The sequence below is a fragment of the Centruroides sculpturatus genome, unplaced genomic scaffold, assembly GCF_000671375.1.
Source record: "Centruroides sculpturatus isolate CEXI.00-Female unplaced genomic scaffold, Cexi_2.0 scaffold526, whole genome shotgun sequence".
Classification (NCBI taxonomy): Eukaryota; Metazoa; Arthropoda; class Arachnida; order Scorpiones; family Buthidae; genus Centruroides; species Centruroides sculpturatus.
In genome coordinates, this window is record NW_019384897.1 from 516,899 (window position 1) to 534,943 (window position 18,045).

The following is an 18,045-nucleotide window of genomic DNA, read 5'->3' on the forward strand; positions in this document are numbered from 1 at the left end:
TACTTCGAAATTTTCGCCATAAATCTAGAAAATGTTGTGCGAAAGCCCTCGATCAGTCAATCAATTTTCTTGCTTATGTCCTTATAGTGTAGGCCAGTGATTCTTAACCGGTGTTCCGCCAACTTGTTTCATGTACTCAGCAAAATTATGAAAGTGCCGGGCTATTTTATGCCCATTATGAATATTATTTACTGTTTGTACGGTGTTATATCCTTTCCAAAACTCGTAAAGCATATGCCCAATATGCTTTTTATTCGAAGACATTTCGACTCGATTTTATTCAAACAAAATGTGAATTTCACATTAACAATAGTGTTAAATTTCGCAACTGTTATAATTAAGAACCACTGGTGTAGGCTTACTTATTATAAGTTATATGCAATGGGCTAAAAATTAGAAAGAAATGGGAAAAAGGGAAATACATTTTGGCATGAAGGCAAAGCTATACTCAGAAGAAGATAAACTTAAAGGATGATGACGAAGATGTCACCGGAGGGTAAGATGATGATGTCCCGAAGAAAAAAAAAATGGAAAAAGTGATAAGCAAATAGATAAAAAGGTAGATAAACGGTAGAAAAAAAAATAAAAATATGTAATCTAAAAGAGGATATCTCGAATAAACAATGCTTCTAAGAAAAATACGTGTTTCCCGGGAAAATAGGCTACTCAGATAACAAATATAACTGGAAGGAAAACAAAAATATGTCCAACGTACAACGAGTAGAATTAAACGTAGTTAATTAAATTGGATGGGGTTCGAACTCGTCTGTAATTCGTTTAGGAGAAATGTAGGAGCATATTATTTCTATAAACCGTTTCATTTATCCTACGAGCAAGCGATAATTAAATTGCATTATTGGAAAATTGCTCACACACAGAGAGAGAAAATCGCCAGACTGTGACGTATTCTTCAATCTCACCGATCGATTTTGGATAGAGAGGCGAATAAACGATGCTCGTCTTCTAGGAAAGTGACTAGTGCAACGGTAGAGGGTGTATTTAGTTTACGAGCTACACGTACACATGGTTACACCTGTCCTTATGGAAGTGGACGGTATAAGCGTACCGTCTACCAACGAGCATTTCTGTAATTCCGAAGAGAAAACGGATGCTAGCGGCAGACAAAGAAAGCTGCAGTTTCTGCAGAGAGAGACTGGGTAGATAGCACGAGCGAGGCCCCTCTCGGCTCGTGCCATATGGCGCGTGCCAGTCGGGGTGGGGGAGCCGGTACGTCACGTCGGCTCCTCCCAGAAAACGTTTAGGGGGCCCCCGACTAACAGCAGCATTGGGACGTCAAGGGAGGAGCCTCCGAGACGGAATTTCGGCAGACGGAAAGTTTAATTTATAATTAGTCGTTGGCAACGGTTTTTTCGTGACGTTTTTCAAAAATCGGATCCTTCCAGGGACATTTAAAATATTGTATATCACATCATAGACGACGCTTAGGAGATCGTCCAATAGGAGGCGCCCGTGCTGGAAGTGGATTGGCTGCGCGTCGCCCTATGACCCGACGCTGCGTCGGGAGGAACGCCATTGGTAGATAAAAATAACGTCAGCCTGGTGAAGCGAGTCCATGTTACGACTTCGACGCAGATCGAAAAGTCGACACAGACGCGAAGGTGTTGCTAGTTTAACGTGTCCAAAGCGGGAGTTTAAAGCATGAGCACGGAGGTAGCGGGTCCCATTGGGATGGAACTGAGCAGGGTAACGGAGCTATCGGGAAGACGAAGCGTGCGACGTGTGCTGTTCGGCCCGGTCGATCATGATAAAACCAGAAGCATCCTAGATCGAGAACTGGCCAAAATCGACAGAGAACAGCAGCATCGATGGAATTTCGACTTTAAGAAGGAAAGACCTCTTCAAGGTCGTTACCAGTGGAGTAGAGTGGATTCCGAAAACGTACAAGTGACGTTACGCGTCACTAGCGTGGCACCAACGCCGCTTAGTGACGTCTCTAGTCGTAAACAGACGTCCGGCGACCAAAACCAGGCGAAAATAACAGGTAGGTGATGATGTTATAAGCGACGCGGTGTTTACAGCCATGGCTTGACATCCGGGTATTAGCGTGATGGCGTCGCGGCCCAACCGCCACTACACGGTCGCTTTTTAAATAACGTGGCTGCACCCCGGCCGCTCGGGAGGATACTCGCAACGCGTCGCGTCGGGCCGCATCCAGGTAACAGCTGTGACGCGACTGCAAGGCCCGGGATGCGTTTCAAACAGCGCTGCGCCGGAGACGGAGACGACTATTACCTGTGACATATGTGTCGAAGAGTGGGTGCACCAGTTTGCGCGCGATTACCGCCGGCGTCCTTGGCCCAGTTGACGATTTTTTTTCCTCCCGTGCATTTTATTTCGAAGCTCGGCAGCCGTTTTAAAAAGTGCTCTGCACTCATTTCTTCGCTCCCTTTCGTCCTTTTTAAAAATGCCAATCGCTGGTGCGTGCGCGATTTTGCAATCGGTCTGAGACGGGAAAAAAGATAAACCCACTCCACCCACCACCTCCCGTGCAAGGTTGCGCGCCGTGCAGAAAATGGCGCTGCACTTTGCTACCTCGTCGAGTCCCCTCGACAGTTAGCGGGCTTGCGCGGCACCAGATGCATATTTATTTAGCTGCGTAATAAAGACTGCATCGAGTCGTCGGGGGATCGATCCCTCCGGGCTGGAAAAGGCCGTTAGTGGGCCAGTCCACTTGCCGTTTCGGGGGGTGGCGGCGCACGGGCTCGGCTACCACCCTCTTCCTACTCTCCTACCAGGCCGATACGTATCGATCCCCACAATATATATATATATATTTTTTTTTTCTTTAAGAACAAATATTTACTATCTTCTAATTAAAACGCAAATTTTCAAAGATTAAAAACCATTCAATTCATTCGATATTTTAAACAACTCTCCACTCACCGAACTCCTTATCATATATAAACTAAGGACTATTTAAATACGAAATGAAAGAGCTAATCTTTGAGGATTTAATATATATATATATATATATACAAAAAATATTATACTAACTCTCCTTCGATCTATTCGCTTCTAGAATTACTATTCTCTCTCGTACCGTATATTTACTTGTGACGTGTATTATGTCAAGAGGTTGACGCTTGGTTTCGGTCGATATTCTTTTAAATAAATTGTTTGCAGATGATATTGATATAGCAATGTTTGTTTCAAAATTCGTTTATGAAAGTTCTCTTGTGAAGAAATAAGACATTTCTCATATACAATGAAAACTAAAGTGAAAGGCCCATCCAATATACTGTTACACTTTAGTAAGGTAACAGCGTGGAGGAGTATAGTATTCGACTGGTAACATCTGAAGTTATCGATCATAATTGAATTCGTTAATATATCTTAATTAATATACGCTAAAAAAAAAATTAATAATCGATAGCGGATGTAGATGTATTTTACTGTTTAGCAGCGCAATAATTTTAATGGAATTATGAATAATATTTTATTCAATGCACTTAAAGATTCTGGCTGTGAATGATTATCTTCAGCTCCGTTTCTTCATAATTTAATATTTTAATTTTAATAAAGCTAAGTGTCTTTTTATGATAGCGTAGCTTTCAGTGTGTTTCATACGAGAAAAATTGTTGTGTGCAATTTTTGATCATCAAAACTTTCAAAGGAAGTAAAGAAGAAAGAAATCTTTAAAAGATTGTGATGAATATAAAAATTTTTGAAAGAATAATATTGAATTTGATTAAGAATCCACAATATTATTTTTTAAAATAAAGTAAGAAATTACATAAATTGAATTTTTAATGGAAAATTTAAGTTACATAATACATAAAACCTAGTTAAGGTGTTAGAGAACGATCAATTAAGTTTGCAGTTATTAAAATATTTTAAAATTATTTTCGATATTTTGCATGATTTTATATAAATTAAAAAAAATGATCAAAATCGTACTAACAGCGTTCTGAGATATTTCTAAAATCATATTAATGACGTTCTCAGATGTAGTATGGATCAAAAAACATGGTATAAAGCATGCAATAGATTTATTGAATTATAGATCCGAAAGACTTTTTTAGGATGAGCAATGGTTTATACGTAATTCCACTTTAAACTCTTAAGAATATCCTTTGAAATTCGGTTCAAACTTCATTGATTTCTTTCTTTTTTTTTTTCTTCTTTTGAATTTATCCATCGGCATGTAAGCTTTGTAGATTGTTATCCACATTTTTCTATTCTGCAAACAAATCACGCAACTTCATTAAATAAACAATGGGAAAATTGTTTTCTGTCCTACTTACACTATTAATCTATTTATGAAATTCTTATTTTATTCGTGTAATAAAGCATGAATAAAACTCTTTCCCTTCCTTCACCTAGAAATTTTTCATCGATTCTTCTCGGTCTAAATTTGATTGTCCTGTAGATAATTCGATTAATCAAGAAACCGCTTAATGATGTAAACATTATTGTTTTATTATTAATCCCGTAGGTGCATTTTTTTTCCTTCCTACGGTTTATAATGCTGTTTAATTAACCGTACACATAATTTATCATAATTTCAACTTGTTTAAATGCGTAAAATGACTTTTCCTATTTTCCTATTTAATTAAAAAAAAATAATAATAATAAAAAAAACTGACTTTAGGCCTATTTATTTTATTATATTACTCGGGGAAGCAATTCTTTGGCAGATTGTTCAATGTCGTATCGTCTTTAACGTCGCTCGGATATCGTAACAGTTAAAGAACGGTTTAAAATATAAACAATAAGCAATAAAAATAATAATAATAACGGAAGTTTTATTATCATTTCATTTTTTTTAGTTCTGTTGTATAAATTTTAAGTGCAGATTACATCAATTCTTATTTGTCTACATTAAAACAGAGGTAAATACGTGACGTTAGATGCTTCGAAAAACAATTTTAAACGCTTATTTTACAAATATTTGATGTCTTTTATGTAAAATAATTAAATGATTNTTTTTTTTTTTTTTAAATATATATATATTTACATAAGATACATTTAATTTTATTATTTATTAATGCGAATAAATCGTGTTTATAGAACGGACAGTGAATTTTATGAGATTAAAAGATAATAAAAAAACACAGGAAGGAACAATTAAGTGAAACTTAAATACGAAGAAAAGAATTTAATCTTTAAATTGGGAAAAAACCAAAAATATTTCTTTGTTAAATGTTCTTTTTTTACCTTTCTTTAAAACATTTTAAACTGCATTCTATTGGATTTATATAGGCCTATATATATATATTGGAACAGTTCAACTTCACGTCTTTATCAAAGCTTAATGTTTCACTTGGGGTTTAACGCATTAAATTTACACTGATATATTTACGTTTTAATAACGTGTAAACATAAATTGCATTAACTATTAAAGGAAATTTATTGATGAATAATTAATCCTACGTCGTTACTATGTTTTAAACGTTTAAAATAGAAAATTAGAAACATGGCAATTTACGTTCATCGACCTTTAATATGAAATGGTCCTTCAAATGAAAACTTAAATATAGTAATCATTCGTTATTATATTTATTAATTTAAATAATAATACTAGATACATTTTAAAACTTTCCAATGAGTTATAAGCTTAATTAAATTCACACGAATGCTTGAATATAAGAATACAGCAGACCCTCCTATAACACGGGTTCCTATAATTACGATTCCTATAAGACGGCGAAAAATTGCGACGGTATCCGTACAAACCTGGTATAAAAACTCCTATAATTCGGTAAAATGTCATCGGGCAGCCGAACTACTTTCCGCCGTCCAGCGCCACGCTACGGAGAATTTAGGCGGGTAAATTGAGTTTACTGTCGTCTGTACAGTATTATATATAAATTATATATAAATTAGGTACTGTACATATAATTATATATTAACTTAATTTATTGTAACTTTATTATAATTATATATATACTTTCCGCCGTCCAGCGCCACGCTACGNATATATATTTTTACATTTGTCCATGAAAATTGTAAAAAGAGGAGAACTTTAAATGAAATTTTACGGCATCTTTTTAAAATCAATAATGATATAAACGAGAGAAACACGGGTGAAAAATTTGAAAAATCATTAAAACTTTAAATTCTCATTAAGTATATATTAATAAATATCACACTACATAAATATTAATTAATATTAAAGCGCGGTCTATAAATATAGTTGTTGTATAACTTTATAATAATTGATTTGCCTTACATTTATCGAAAGTTAAATTTAAAAGAAATTATAAGTAAATTCACGCGCTTTACTTATTAATTTCTTAGTTATTTTACTCTTTATCTAATTTATTTAAACGAGATAACAATTGCTACGTTTAATTTCTAACTTTACAGAGGTTGATTTGAAAAAAAAAATTAAATTAACTTAAATATAAAATTTCACAAAATTTATGAATTTTAATACAGAAGATTCGATTTTATAATTTCTATATAATTTAATTTTCTGTAAGTTGTAAACAATTATGCGTTTAGGCAGTTAAAAGCAGCGCACATTCTTGAAATCAAGTTTTTTTAAAACCTGTTTCTTAGACGATTAAAAAAAATGGTTTTCTATATAGCTTTTACGTAAAGAAGACAACATTGACAGAAAAGCCAACGTTAGGAAATAAACGTGACCCACATTCACTACCGTTACACTACTGTATGTATTGTAGTTAAGGTTCGTTGCGCTTACACTTTAGCATTCGTTTCTCTAACAATGTTGCCTGCTGTACGTAAAACAAGCAGAAGAACACTTTTTTTTTTTTTATAGTTTGGACAAGATTTATGAAAAATATCCTATAGTTTTTTGTGCTAATATACGAAAAATTACAACTTTCCCATTGACACACACACAAAAAAAATAAATAAGTCAGTTTTATTATAAGAAATTCTAAGGAGTACAACACCGATACATTTTTATTTATTTAAATTTTAAATATTCTAAATTTTTACGAAATTTTATATAAACATTTTCGAAACAAAGCTCTATAAATTTTTAAAACAAGCGAAATGACAGCTGTTGCATTTTAAATGAAATACTCTTTATATCAAATTTCAAACTACTTTCCGTAAATTAAGAGGAAAAAAAAAATATGGATTTTGTAAAAATATTTCCAAACAATTCCTGTTAAAAATGAGAATTTAATATATGTGTATAAGGAAAATAATGCCTGTGATTTTCATTATCAAAGACAAATTAATTTAGATGATTTAGAACACGGATGAACAACTTAAGTGTTGTCTTACAGTTACATTAAATAAATATTTGTACTGTACGCAAATCCAACTATACAAAACGATGTTAAATTCAAATATATTATATGGATTTAATGCTAATACATTCATAAAAATTTGGGCAGACGTATTAACTTCAAAATATTGTTACCAAAATTAAGCAGCGGGTCTTTATCGGATTAATCATTATGTAAGATAAGCAACTGCGTAGGACCACCTTCTTTTTTCATTTTAAAAATATTAATAACTAATTTTATTTTATCGTATTATAAATAAACAATTTTCCTGCAAGACTTTTAAAGTATTGTAAAGTAAGTATTTATTATGCAGGAGCCTACGAATATGTCTTGAATGTGTCGGGCCCTACGAGTCATACAAGTGAATTAATTATTTGTACATTCTTGACAATATGCATTACTGATTTATTATATATTACACAAAATTGCTTATCTGTAAAGATGAGTTAACTGTTTTACAATATATTTCGAATTAAGTTTGCAATCAAGTAATATTAAGTTACTAACTTACTTTATGAACGCGATTTAACTGATTAATTAAATGAAAGACATTGAAAAGTCGAAGCTATTTCAAACCTAAACTAAGCTCAGATGATTTATTTTGAATCATTTCGGGTTCACAACTTTGAGATCAGTTTCATTACACAATTAGCGTACTTTAAAAAGGTCTTTCATCATAGCTATAAGAAAAAGTAGCTACTTCAATTAATTACTTGAAGAAAACAAATGTTAATTCTAAGTTTGCTGAATTTTAATTTCTTACCAACAATAAAAATTCTGGTATTATTTCCTAGAGGTCCTAGCAATTTTATAAATGTAATTTTTATCTAGGAAAACCAATGATATAATGTCACTAATATTACTTCAACTAGATACATAAGCAATGGAATTCCGTATCCGTTGTAAATGAACAATCCTTGAAAACCATCGTAGGCATCTCCATATAAACCGAAAGAAGAAGAAGAAACCATCGTAGAAGACGTCATACTTGGATATAACAGAGAATGACATTATTCCGCAAATAGCATATAGTAAGTGCGTTTAGCTGTAGTAATAAATTATGGTTTAGCAAATATAACTTTTGGATCTATTGCCCCTATGGATTAGCTCTTGAGCCAGAGGTAGAAAGTCAAGTACCGAATCAACATGTCTGTTTTTATACTGAAAAGTATTATCGTCCTTAAATCGCTTGATAATGAATGTCTCAACAGAATTCTAGCCTAATTTAATGGCTCCAATACTATCTCGTATATAGAAACTTCAATACTTTTAATGTGACGGCATTGAAATTCTATTGGATAAATTTGAAAGGAACATAGTCTCGATAACTTATCAAAATAAATTAATTTTCAATATAATCCTTTAACAATATAAGCTTTACACATTTTATTAAACAAGTTACAGTAGTTTAGTTATATTATGAATATATTAGTAAGCCAAAAATTTTAACGATGGTTTTAATAGATTATTAAAATCGAAATATTTCCATAAGTCATCAAGATTCAAGTCATTTTCAAATTGATAAGAATATCATCATATAGCAATAATTGAGACATATTATCTGTACGAAGTGGCAAGATTGGTTGAACTGTCTCGAGACGAACAGCATTTTTAGCCATAAAGAATGGCTTATCCTTCGTTCTTAATCCTATTGACAGGTCTTAACACTTTACAAGAACGTGTTGCTATTCTTAAACTTTCTCCCCAATCTCGTAAGAATTTAAAAGTAGTTTTCTTTAGTGACTCGGTAGACATATTTGCTAAGAAAGCCACTAGACAGTTGATAAAAATGATCACCAGTGCCCGAAAGATAAAACCATTTAACGCTAGTGGTTTGTGCAGGTTAAGGCCTGGCCAGTGGATCAGCCGCATGAAGTTTTCTACACCTAAATAGGAGCCAATTTTCCATAGAAAGTCTTCCTGGGAGGCATCCGCTTGGTAGATCGCCTATGTGTTGCGTTACCTTACCCATCAATATAATCCAGTTCGTAAAAATGATACTGCAGATTTATAATTATATTGTCCGAAGTGATAATATTCCTCATTTGATTCATTTTTATAATGACATTTTAAACATTTCTTCGCAGGTTTGATAATTTTGTTTAAGAAATTGATAGAGTTAGGAGCACAATACCAGATAAACTACCTATTAATCGTAGAGAAGAATGCATAATAATAAATGTTCTCGCGTTGTACCATTTGAAAAAAAAAAAAAAAAATATTGAAAAATGATTAATTCTTTCGAACATTTTCAAAAGAATATGCATATAACAACTAACTATACATCATGAATTATTGAAATATTCTAATGTAGTTTGTTCTAATGTGTATAGACTATAAATGATACTCGTGATATGTAATTAATCCATATTTTAGAAATTCAAGCTTGAAAACTTTAACAAGATTTTCAATATAATTCTGAATCAAATTTCGATTTAAAAAAATTATAATTTCTTTTCTTACATGCTGTAATCTATATATATAGCCTATATAATACTGCTTCATAATAACCGAGTATATTACATGATTTACTGAACAGATGCTGTATAAAGTAATGAACATCGTCATGGTATCTTTTAATCTTTTTACGCTGTTTAGATCTTTATGACTTCAAAAATTTAACTCTATTTTTAAAAATGTCCGAGTTTTTATCTCTGCCTTTTGTACTTATACCTTTTTGCAGTTCTCCTAGTTTTTTTTTTACATCATTTTAAATCTCTATTTTTTTCCTCCCCCCGAAATTAATTTTTAAAGATCTTCCAACTAAAACAAAGCGGCTATAAACCGATGTTTTCTTTTCTTTTCTTTTTTTTTTTTTTACTTATAAGATACAATCAGTTTAATATATCTGAAAATTGAATGTTCTAATGGATGTTTTTAGTTAATTTGAAAGAGCAAGAAGGCGTAAAAATGGAATTAAAAAGAATTTTTTTAATGTAGATTCTGTTCTTAATTGATAAAATTATGTAAAAAACTTAAAAGATGATGATGTTCTACATTTATGTAATGTAATAAATATCCCGCATTTATTAATCTTTAAATAATAATAATAAAAAAAAAATTCTCTTTTAAGAATTCCGAAAATTCCAAAATAATTATGATGATGCTAAGAAGTAATTGAAAAACATATATTTATTATTTTTTTTCTTTTGTGATATTTACTTTTATTTTTTATTCTAGTTTTAAGAGTTCTTTTAAAAATAATGAAGCAATACGTTTTATGTAAGTAACTTTAATTGAAATAAACGTTTTTTTTTGTAATTTAAAAGAACCAAAAAATAAAAAAATAAAATATATATTAATATTATGAATTTTTTAAACTAATTAATATCATAAAATTGAGTAAATGTTTATTTAAAAATTCTGTGGTAAAGAAAGAATGGATAAGTTTTTAATTAATATTAAAATAATCGAGATATTACTTTAAAAAAAAAAAATCTTTGTATAAACAGACTGTAGTGTTTCTGCGGTGTATTGATGTGCTACAAACTTATTATAAGAATGCCACAAAAATCATTATAAAATATATTAATTTTTTTTGTTTACTTATAAATATTATTTGTATATTTATTTATATAAAAATATAGATTTTCAATTCGTTTCCTTTCTATATATAAGAGCATCTCTGATGCGACACTGGTTTATCGGGTGTGCCACTAAGAATTCTGAATGTGCCACGATCTCGAAATAGTATAGAATCGCTGATATAATGGAAAATAATATTGGTTTTAGGAAATAAAGTAATTTATATATATATATATAAATGTGAATATATTTGCACTGAATTTGTATATGAATATAGATTTACATAAGTTTGTTCCTCTATCAATTATGGAATGGTGCAATGTTATATTCACTTTCATGTTAGTCTACAAGATTTATTTCGGAATTTATAAGAAAATTAATGTTTTTATGATATTTTTCTAATTGTTAAATGGAGTGTTAAGAGGAATTTTTGAGTTATTTTTATTTGGAGGTTTTGCTTATTTTCAGAATTCTTTACATCACATAAATTCTATGAATTCCAATGGAATTGAATAAATTTTACATACTGTATTCTAAAATATATTTTATTTTAGGCCATAGAAACAAAATGGCGACGGTTTGAATTTTTAATGTACAAATAAATTTTGTATAAAGTCACTTTCAACTCAGGAATTTGGAACAGATTTATATAAAATATATATTATATATAAATTAATTATTATGTTATAAATATGTTATTTATTTTCATGTAGTTTAAATCTATCTTTTATCACAATTAATTTTATTTTAATGAAAGAAAATGGCGTCCGATTAAAATTTATTATAATCAATTTCTGAAAATTATCTATATAAATTTTTAAAAATTAATTTTTTATTGTTAGGTTTGTAATTGAAAAATGCTTATTGGATTTTTTTTTCATTTTACATGTTTAGAAACTAAAATCAATTTTAAGTAATTTAAATTAACTTTATTTAAATAAAATTATTTAAAAGTAATTGTGGGAATGACATATATATTAATAAAAAGAATTAAAGATAACCGAAACGAAAAAATTTATTAAATTACAAAATTTATAAAGCTTTTTCTTTGATGTTCTTATCGATTTTCTATTCGTAAAAAGCTCCATTTAAGAAATTAGAAAAAAAAAATTTAAATAAATTTTAATCGTTTACCTTTTATTATCTTTTATAAGAACAATTCGACTTTATCAAACATTGGATCAATAAGGTAATAGTTATGTCGGATTTCCATCAAAAATCCGACCTATCTTGGTATTGTAATAGTTAGATTTCAGATTGTTCTTTTTCTATATTTGTCCTGTAAAATGTCTTCAAATAACAACCAAACTGATTGCTATAAGAGACAAGAGGAAACTCTATACCGAATTTATTACTACTCTTTTTATTTTTTATCGTTTACGGATAGATCTTGATCGAATTTTATAAAACATATAAGTTCAATAAGATACGAATGAATATAACACTATAATAAAATACTGTATACGAAAACTGATTTTATAACAAGATTCTATCGTTCTTACAAAGCAATTTATTTTATTATTATTATTATTTTTTAAAATAAATCTGTAATTTCAAAATTTAATAAAATATTTATTTATTATAAGAATATTGCGTTTTTTTCCACAGAAAAAAAACGAACTCACTTTCCAAACAACCCAATACATAATCAAATGATCATTTATCCATGCTCAGCTGAGTTAGGAAAGTCTGATTTAAGTAACTCTTAAGCCTGATATTAGAGGATGCAGTTTACAACTTTTTCACCTTATAACTATGCTGTATATCAGAGGGCACCTTTTATTAAAGGGTGCTGTATATTATAATAAATACAGTATTTCCAGATTCATCAAGTGTCATTGCATAAAAAAGTGCAGAACAAACATATGCAAATGTAAAAAGGCAGAACTGCTGTTCAATTTTTGATGCCATAATTCAAACTCTTGTGCTAATAATTAGGCCTCAGGAAAAGTGATTCATAAGTTTTTAGTAAGATATTGAATTTTTGTTTGTTCTCTTTTTACTGACATATTTCAATTCTTATAAGTAAGGTTTATTCTTTAATGAAGTATTTGACAAAACACTTTCTTTTTTTAATTTTTTTTTATCTCATGCCTATTCAGCTTGGTAAAGTAGTTAACATGTGAATAAAAATATCAATATTTGGACATTGTCCAAACCTCTTTAGGCAATCTTAAGTTAATGTGTTCCAGCAAAGTCTGAATTAAAATTCCACTTCAACAATGCACAAAACATTGTCAGCAATCTTAATATTTGTCTACGCAATTCTAGGATTACTGATTCTTTGGACCTTCCTTGTAACATATATAATATCTCTGTAATTTTATGTAAAGATTCAATTAGGANGAATTTTATTTTATAAATACCGTAAAATTGATCGATAATAGATGTTTCTTTAAACTAACACGAGATGTCGCTCTGTTCTAAAAACGAATACTGTATACAGTTTTTGTTTGATGCCGTTACCATTGGCAACTGTTCTGTTATTGCCTGTACTAGAAAAACGGGAATGGCGGAACAGTTAGTAGGAAAAATAAGTACCGTACAGATTTCGGATGTACTAACAGAGCCACTGAGTTTGTCGCAAAATTTAAATCCTCTACTCACTCTAAATGACATCGTGCGTACGTGCTATGGACCACGTGGTCGTTTGAAATTGATCCAAAACAAAGATGGAGGAACGGTTGTTATAACGTCGTCTTCATCTATTTTATTTCATAGAATATCGCCTTCTAATCCATTTGTTCGACTTATTTTTGCCTGTGTTAAGTCTCACTTAAGCAAGTTTAATGATTTTGGTTTATTAACAGCATTGATTATAACAACGCTTTTATTAAGTTCCTTGCACCTAAATGTGCCTAAAATTCTGGTTGCTGACGTAAACGATTACATCATAAAGCTGTGTTTTGAATATTTCAATTCGGAGCAGTGTCCTTGTAAGGTGCGGCTTCGATTGGATGATGTTTCGCAGCTGCTATCTGTGATAAGAACTGTGATAAATTCAAAACCGGGTTGTGTGTTGAGTAAAGATGAGAAAAATCATCTCGCTTTGTTATTACTGAAAGCATTCTTAAATGTCGTGCCGAATACGGGCAAAATTATGGGTAGAATTGAAATTATCACTCGGGAAGGAGTAAATGTATTAAATTCAGATGTATTTTGTGGTCTCTTGATACCTTGTCAATCAAATACCAAAGCAATCTGTGATAAAAATGGGAAAAGAAATTTAAAATTGCTTCTTTTTGCTACATCTCTTTCGGGAGATGCAAAATTTTGTGTTGATAAACTTGAAGTTCATGGAGATGTATCAGTTTGGAATGAAGTATTTTGTGAATTAAATAATTTGATTGCAAAAATTATTGAAAATGACATTGATATTGTAGCTTGTCAAATGGTGATTCACCCTTTGTTAAAAGAACGATTAGAAAGTGCTGGAATTTTAGTATTTGATCGTTTGGGTGCTGATCTTTCACGTGCACTTCAGGAATTAACGAGTAATAATTTTTAAATATATTATTAATTTAAAATGTTAGTTGAGTATTATATTAAGACTTGTTCTACAATTATAAGGAACAATTATTTTAGATGTTCATATAATCATATTGTAAATTTAATAAGTTTTAATATATATTGATAAGTATTGAATTTCAAATAAACAAACAACCGGCATTAGTTAATTCAGTATACAGTAGTTTGAGAAAACTAGTTTTAAATTAATTTTAGTGCAGACAGAAAACTTTGTATTATAAAACAAACATTTTTAACAAAAAAAAAAATTTCATTTGTATATTTAATCAAATATGGCTTATTTGTTTGTTTATTGCAGTTGTGTAAGTCACTTAAGAAATTAACTTTTATGGTATAAATTGCTTTTAGATACTTTCCATGTACGGTGTGTCCCTGAAGTCTGGACACGTAGGAAATCTCATTAAGTATAATTTTTAAAGGATAAAAGAGAGTGTACTCAATGAAAATCACAGATGTAACACACTTGATTGAATGCATAAAGAGTGAATGTGCTAAAGTTGACAATAATGTGGATTTATTAATTGAATTCACATGAATTTTGCAAAGTGCATCAAACTTTGCATTGCATATGATGGAAATCATCTTGAGGATATTATTTAATATCCCAATTGAATAAAATGTTGTTAAATTTTATTTCTCGAAAACATGTATTTTTGCCTACCTGTCCAGGCTTTAGGGACACCCTGCATATATATATACAAGTACGTAAACAAGTTACTTGAAATTCTTCCATTCTACCACTTATATATTTAATACCACTTTTATATATAAAAAATAAAATCACATCCTCTAAAGAATCAGACTGTAAACAAACATAACACGTCTTCAAACCTGTAACGAGCCCTTCACTTCACTTCTTGACTTTTCTGATATACTCAGGATTTGATATATTGAATCCTGAGTGTATCAGAAAAGTCAAGAAGTAAAGCATATACCATTCTGTCAAACTCGTTATAAGTGTGTTATATTTATAAAATACAGTATATTTTATTCTTTTATATAATGCATCATTCCATTATTTTTAAGTTTTTTTTCTAAAACTTTCAAATGAAATATATGACTTTTTTAATAAATAAAAATAATTATTTTTTATTTATTTATTGCTTTTTCTTTATCTAGGGATATCCCTGCTTATGTCACATCACACACTGCATTGTACATTTCAGTCATTCACTATTATGGACTATCTTTTGATCAGCAATTTCTATTTTTAACTGCATTGTGACTGTTCAAAATAAATACAGCTTTTTTTTTTTTTTGTTTAAAACACTCCTGCTTTGAATTAGTTATGTATTTATATATAGAAATATTTCATTCCATCAAATATTAGTAAAATTACAAATTGTTTTAATTCTTTGTTGGAAATCATGCTTTAATAGGTTAATGTTACATGTTTTGAGAAATGAAAATCATCTCTAAATTTAATACATTAATTAATAGAATAATTTAGAAGTTAATTTCTACTTTCTTTCATTAAAATATATTTTTAAATGTTTTTTTCCTTGTTAACAAATTCTGTTAAATTAATTTTACAGTTTTAAGATTAGAGATTTAAAATTTGAAATTTCTCTGTTTTTTGATAATGATTTAAAAATTTTTCAAAATGTTTAAATTAAAAGAAATTACTATGCAATTTTATAATTAATTTGCTGAAGTTATATATGTAAATGGTTTCATTTTTATTCAATACATAATTCAAGATTTAGTATAATTAATTTTATAATAATAAAAATTTTATTTATTTAGGAGCTTGTCCAATAGAAACTTTACTTTTTCCAGAAGATTTAAATGTTGTAGGTAATGTAACATCTATTGAAATGAAAAAAATTAATAAGAAAACATATGTTAATCTGCAGTCTAATGATACAATGTGGACGTTACTAATATGTCATAACATTGAATCAGCATTAAATGAAACAAATGTAAGTATAATTTAATTTTTAATAAACATATTAATCTTAAAATTCATGTAATTTATGTGCTGTTCAAATGTACTTTTATTAATATCTTATTAAACTTATTTTTATTTCTATTGTTAAAAACTTGAAATTTGACAAAGAATATGACATCTTTTAATTAATATTAAAAAATTTTTAATAACTTTTTGTAAAATACTTATTTTTTTTATTTATATTTGTCAAATAATTCATTTTAAGAGACTTTAAAAAATTTAAAGTTTTAAAAGAAAATAAAATATTTAATATGTTCATTTATATGTGAATTATTTTTCGTATTTAAATACGTACTTTTCTTTATTTTTTAATCTTTTTCTTCAGTTTCTTTTTACATGCTGTTGAGAATGTGTTAGAAGATGATTTTGTTTATCTACGTCTTGTGAGTTAGGTTTTTTGATTAATATCAGTTGTATTATTGTTTTCTGAATTTGTAAAAAAAATTTCAATTGAAACTGAATGATCTGCACACTGATATTCTGAAAAACAGAATATATGTTTTTTCTAGCATATCACTTAACATAGTAAAATAGTAATAATTAAAATGAAATACATAACTGCAGAAATGTTTAAGTTATTTTCATATTTATTATAGATTAGGATAAGATAGGAGTGATATATAGCAGTATAAACTCAATCAAATTTTGTATGCTGACATTTCTAGACAAGCAGAAAAGATTTCTACAGTGGAAAATTTTATTTCCAAAACTTTCCACTATGAGATCTGCTGGCTCTACAAGTAGTTAAAAAACCTTGGTGTAATTTCTCAAGGTGCACTCAAAGCATTAGCACTGCTTTCATTAAACAGCTTCACAAGATGCATTCAGGCATGGTATAAGCATTGATGTTGATCTACAGTAATATGAGAGATATGAGTGATATTTCAAATGCCATAAGCAGTTTTATGCCCAGAAATTGACCATACCTTATATATATGCCTGATGTCTATGCTATGTATTATTTTGCTGCTCATTACAGTAATGAGTTTTGGAACTAAATTTTTTTCTCCTTGGAAATTTCTTTTGCATGTCCAGAAACATCAGCATGTAAAATTTGGTCAAGTTTGGATTGCTACATATCCCTTCAGATGTTGAATAGGAGTACTTTAATTATGATCACCCAGTATATGCTTTATTTTGTAAATCTAATATTTTTATCAAATATTATAAAAAAATATTAGATTTAAAATATGTAGAAATATAAAAAGATATTACTAAAAACTCAAGATATAGAAATATTAATGTTTTATTATTAATGATCTGGTCTTAAAATTTTATTGTATCAGTTTAAAAAAATGAATTTCTAATTTCATAAATTTTTAAAAAGTTAACATTGAAGGGACTAATTTTATCTAGTGTATAAAAGATTAAAGTCATTCATAAAATGTCATAGTAAAATCAAAACAATAGTAAAGGACAATTTTTTATTACATATTAAATTAGAGCATATACTTATAGTTGTTTAGCTCTTCATCAGATCTCTATAGAAAATTACAAATTATTGCTTTACAAAACATTGAAATACAAAATATATTCCACACAGATATCAGGTAAGGTTCAAAGGATCAGAAATCTTAGGATTGTCTAAGCAAAGTTAAGATTGCCAAGAGTGTTTTATGCATTATCTGAAATAAAGTTTTATGTTGGACTTTGCCTGAAAATGAATTAGGCAAATTTATGGTTGCCTAAAAGAGATCTGGGCAATTTCCAAATATTGATTTTTTTGTTCATATGTTACCCTGTCAATCTTAAGTTTACTCGGTTACATGGATGTCTGAAGAAAATTTTTCAGGAGGAAAAGCTTGGAGACAG

At 29.3% G+C, this 18,045-nt stretch overlaps 2 protein-coding genes across 2 annotated transcripts; both read left to right on the forward strand.

Moving 5' to 3' along the window:
• The first annotated feature begins 1,659 nt into the window (after positions 1–1,659).
• On the forward strand, positions 1,660–2,010 carry LOC111631416 (cyclin-dependent kinase inhibitor 1C-like). The gene has a single exon (XM_023375652.1). The coding sequence runs from the start codon at positions 1,660–1,662 to the stop codon at positions 2,008–2,010; it is 351 nt and encodes a 116-aa protein (XP_023231420.1).
• Positions 2,011–13,174: 11,164 nt separating this feature from the next.
• Positions 13,175–16,665, forward strand: LOC111631425 (McKusick-Kaufman/Bardet-Biedl syndromes putative chaperonin-like). The gene is made up of 3 exons (XM_023375658.1): positions 13,175–14,248; positions 16,029–16,204; positions 16,559–16,665. Exons 1-3 carry the CDS (start codon positions 13,264–13,266, stop codon positions 16,577–16,579), a joined length of 1,182 nt encoding a protein of 393 aa, XP_023231426.1. The 5' UTR covers positions 13,175–13,263; the 3' UTR covers positions 16,580–16,665.
• The last annotated feature ends 1,380 nt before the right edge of the window (positions 16,666–18,045 follow it).